Consider the following 4,837-nt stretch of genomic DNA (forward strand, 5'->3'; position numbering starts at 1 on the left):
AGGAAACCAGTACCATACTATAGCATATTTTTTTCTATGTCAACATATTATTAATAATACATTTTATTTATAATGCACTTTCATTCCAAGGAATCTCAGAGTGATTCAATTGAAATGCAAGAAATAGAAAATTTATAAAATAGAGACATTTAGCAGTTAAACGTTTACCTATGGATTTTGTAAAATTTTATGTGTTTACAATAAGTTGCAGCACCACTCATGAAATTGAGTTGCAGGATTCAGAGGCTCTGTGAAAGCCAACAGTAATCTATGCATGATTCTGTCTAACCATACTTGTCAACATATGTGCACAGAGCTGTATTGAAATAACTGCAGGCCAGTGGCAAGTGTTTCTCACAGTGGAACTTCTTCTACCTGGCCGATACCCCCATCCCCACCCAACCGCTACCACAAACACAAGCACACACAAGACAGCTCATAAATGTGTTACAGTCTTAATTTTTGTTAATTAATCATTTAGTTTGTTGCAGATCTTTGATAAATTGACAGCAAAACCACACAGCCAGCCCACTGATGTTCCTATAATTATCTTATTACTGGTAGGTATTATGTTGTTAGCTGTTATTGCATTACTATAAATGTAATATACAGTATGTAATATATTGCCTCTGTTGGTGGCATTGTGGTAGGATGGTCTGTAAAGATGGAAGGGAAAACCCTTACTTTAAATATGATCTGCATCCCTACATAAACCCAGTTTCCAGGTTTAATTTGGTATTTAATATTTGTTAGCTTTTTACATATCTTCTGAAAGTCCTAAAATTATTTCCCTTGACACCCCTAACTGATCTCATATTACATTTACATTTACTATAGGATAGGTCAAAATTAACCTAAAAAATACATGAAATTTTCTTCTTTTTTTTTCTGTAGTCTTCCACAATCCACATGTGGATTGCAAATAAATTTCAATTGATTTATTTATTTATTTTTTATTTATTAGAAATTATCTGTAGTCAGTTTGTTAAAAGGAAGCTATGGACACAATAAAGTATTTATCATAAAATCCTACATCAACATTCATTTATGTGTTATTCATCACCCAGCGAATGATCAGTACCAGTTAATGATTAATTTGTTTTATTGTATTTTGATAGACAGGCACAATGGGGCAATAAAATCTGATTTGGAGCCTTTTAAACCATGTTTTGTAAAATATTTTTAAAAGAACCAAGACATTGACAAAAAATAAAAAGTTTTGTTTAATGTGCATTTCCATAAATTGATTTGACCATAATCATGATATATACATAACTTTTACACAAAACCAAACAAAAACTTCTGTCCCTCTAATTTTGACCTACTGACAAAAGTCTAATCCAACAGTATCCTTTCATTAGCAATCATTAAGAGACCTTTACTGCATATGTGTTTTCAAATAAATTTTTCAATGCATCATTGTTGTATTGCCATTGGAAATTTTTTTTTACTGTATTTTAAGTCCTGATTTGAATCTTTAAATTGTTCAAGATGTTTTATTTATTCATTCATTCACCTTCTATACCACTTTTTCCATAGTGGGTCACAGGGAGCCTATCTCCAGCAGTCTCAGAAGAGAGGCGGGATACACCACGGACAGGTCGCCAATCCATCGCAGGGCAACACAGAGACATAAAGGACAAACAACCATGCACACACTAATTCACACCTAAGGGCAATTTAGAGAGACCAATTAACCTAACAGTCTTTTTTTTTTTTTTTACAGTGGGAAGGTGAATAAACTGAAAATATACAGAACGGTCAATTAGAATGGTGTAAGATGAGCCTCTAAAAAGGCTACACTCAGCGATTTCCAGAGTGCTAAAAAAAACAGTAATTACCATCACTTGACTAATTTAATGCTTTGTTAGTGAATCCTGAAATCCCTGACTTGTGTGTAGACCGTCTCTTCATGTGTTGCTTTTACTTTTCTTCTTTCTGCTTTTCCACCATTGCTCCTTGTGAAGGTTGGGGCAGAATAAACCAAACAGTGTGCATTTCTCTGGGGAAATATAAAAAGTAAAAAAATATAGCATGGAAAAGCAGATGTTAATTTATATTTAAGGCGCAAACAAAATGTTTACATTGTTGTTACCTGTTCATTCTGCTGAGGACCATGTTCTGTCCCGGCATCTGTTTAAAAAGGGACAACATTTCCAATAAAAAGCACAAAACCTAAAATTTGCTTCAACAAACCACCTTAAAACTGATGAAAACCTACCATTGCAAAAATGAAAAGGTTTCTTCTTCAGGGTGTAAATGAGGCACATAATGACTACAAGACATGCAGCCACAGCCACGCATAACAGTAGAAATATTTTGGACTCCCCAAAACCCCGTTGTTCTAGAAAAATAAAGTATTTATAATTTACATTATTTTTATGAAGTTGTGTATTGCCCAAATGTTTGAGGTATTCTTTAGTCGTTCAAACCTTCTCCAAAAGTTCAGTAAATACCTTCAATATCCAGTTCAGTTCCATTCCCGAAAATTATTTCTTCATATGTGGCGACAGCGCAGTAGTAAGTCCCAGCATCAGCATGGCTGACGTTCTTGGAGTAGCTGTAGACACATTTCTGTGCCTCAGGACTCGTCTCACATTCTTTTTCACTTTTTCCATCAGCATAAACTACACTGGGACGAAATTTATCTGATCCACCTCGAAACCAGTACACCCTGTGATCAGTTGGACATTTTCTCCTCTCACAGTCAGAGAAAACAAAACACTGTAGAGTCACTAGGTCTCCTGGATGGAGGGATTCATATAGAGGTAACTGAGTTACAGTAGTATCATCTGCCTCTGGTCCTGGAAAAGACAAAACATAAACATAAAATAAACACTTTTTAAGCGACTACCAAATTCAAAATTGTCTTGAAATACTTTTTTATATACATAAACAAATGTTTTTTTTATATACCTTGAATCTTCAGAAAACTTCCTTTCATGAATATCAGCTTTAATTCTCCAACTTTAAAGCAGTAGTAAAGTCCAGTGTCATTCCGCTGAGCTTCCTTAATATGCAGAATAAATGTTCCGTTCCCTTGTTTTGATGTAAAGTGACGAGTTTTGGAAACCCCTTCATAATCAAAGGTTATTGTTTGTCCAAGAAATTCAGGCCAGTTTCCAGAAGCAATTTTGATCCAAAACAAACTTTGAGAATGATTGGATGGCGGGCGAGGACACACCAGGGTCACATTTTGCCCCACAGGAATAGTTTTTGTCACAAAGTTGTAACCTTTTGTGAAATCTAAAAAAGTTAAAAAAGTTACTGGCATGTATAGAAACAGTAAAGCTCACATAATCTAACCGACAGTTTTGATATTTATATATCCTGTACTTACGTCCGTCTCTGAGCAGCAGTAGTAAATAAAATATGACCAGCATTTTCTTTTTAATCATCAAATGGCTGTCCAAAAAGAGAAGCACAACAGGGATGTTTCAGTCTAATATAATATTGAAAAGTGGGAGGGAATAATGTTGAAACAATCTGATTGGCCTTTTCTTCACACTCGCTGCCACCACAGTGGAAATTACATCAACCATGTTTCCAACTGTAGCATACAAAATAACATCTAGTAAAGTATTTCTTTCATGTTGTGATTTAATGGTGTTGGTCTTCTTGAGAAAAGATCAACTCTTCTTGAAGAAAAAACAGTAATCTGAACTTTGCTTATTTATTCAGCTTTCCCTCTATGTAAATAGATTTCATGTAGGTTTACCTGTTATTAGGATTTTAATGATGGGTGACAAGTGAAAGGTGCTGACACTACAAAGACTTTCATCCAAGGGTTTTAAAATACAGTAAAGTTTACTTGGTATCAACATTTTATAGCTCATAGCTTAATTTTTTTTTCTGGATTCTTTTTCAATTTAGATATGTATGATTATAGACAGAATTAGACTACCAAGCTGTCATTCAAAGGATTCTTCAGTTACTGTTATTGGAAACACTGGGCAGTTGCCCAGGGCAGCAATAAAAAAGGTACATACGAGCACCATATAATAAAATGCAACTTATCTCTAATTTCTGTTGCTTTTTTACAGGTATAATCAGTGGAGAGTTTGTTGAGTAGGCATTTCCTGCTTGCTAAAGAGAATTGGGACACTAGGGGACTGCTCCCGGTGGGCTGCATTTTATCCCATCCCCAGTATTTCTTACATTTTAATTTGTTGGGGGCGGCAGGAGGAGGGTGCCATTCATGTAAAAACTGCCACTGAAGGGAACTGGTGAATAAAATCAGGATGTTATTAAAAGAAATAGGGCCATAATGTACATCTATTAACACTACTGTAGATAAGAACAAGAGTGAAAGTCTGTGAGATCTGCATATTTATTGGGAGTTCAGTCATAATCAATATAAAATACATGAATACTCATGGAAAAAAAATCATTATCATGGCAGGGATTATATTCCAAACATTATGCAATGGCATCATTTATATGCTAACTGACACACGGAGTCAGCAACAATTGACAAGTTATTTTAGAAGAAACAAGTTTAAAAATAGTCATCTAGCTCCTGTCCAAACTTGGTTGATCTAAATGAATCCTCTGAGTCTCAAAGAGCCTCCATCTATCCATCATCTATATCTGCTTAACCTTTCAGGGTCGCTGGATACTGGTACTGAACTCCAGCGACCAATGGGCAATATGGGGTACACCCTAAACAGGTTGCTAGCCCATTACAATGCAATGCAGAGGCACATGGGACAAAACCATGCACACACATACTTATACACAACCACAATTGAGAGAGACCAATTAACTTAATAGTCTCGTTTTTAGACTGGGGAGTACCCGGAGAGAACCCACGATTACTTAGGGATGACATTCAAAC

General features: G+C 35.4%; 1 protein-coding gene across 1 annotated transcript; it reads right to left on the minus strand.

Annotated features, from left to right (window-relative positions):
* Nucleotides 1–1,629: 1,629 nt before the first annotated feature.
* On the minus strand, nucleotides 1,630–3,414 carry LOC124859935. Its single transcript, XM_047352837.1, has 6 exons — nucleotides 3,341–3,414; nucleotides 2,917–3,246; nucleotides 2,457–2,804; nucleotides 2,222–2,344; nucleotides 2,096–2,133; nucleotides 1,630–2,002 (listed from the first exon to the last, which is right to left on the minus strand). Exons 1-6 carry the CDS (start codon nucleotides 3,396–3,398, stop codon nucleotides 1,868–1,870), a joined length of 1,032 nt encoding a protein of 343 aa, XP_047208793.1. The 5' UTR covers nucleotides 3,399–3,414; the 3' UTR covers nucleotides 1,630–1,867.
* Between the last annotated feature and the right edge of the window lie 1,423 nt (nucleotides 3,415–4,837).

Source organism: Girardinichthys multiradiatus, chromosome 23, assembly GCF_021462225.1.
Source record: "Girardinichthys multiradiatus isolate DD_20200921_A chromosome 23, DD_fGirMul_XY1, whole genome shotgun sequence".
Lineage (NCBI taxonomy): Eukaryota > Metazoa > Chordata > Actinopteri > Cyprinodontiformes > Goodeidae > Girardinichthys > Girardinichthys multiradiatus.

Bases quoted from the DNA above. Each gene is read 5' to 3' on its own strand.
- LOC124859935 (XM_047352837.1), bottom strand. From the start codon at position 3,398: ATGATTAAAAAGAAAATGCTGGTCATATTTTATTTACTACTGCTGCTC. The intron at 2,805-2,916 runs GTATATAAAAAA...TGTCTTTTCCAG, and splicing joins AAGTTTTCTGAAGATTCAAG to GACCAGAGGCAGATGATACT. The intron at 2,003-2,095 runs GTAACAACAATG...ATATTTCCCCAG, and splicing joins GTCCTCAGCAGAATGAACAG to AGAAATGCACACTGTTTGGT.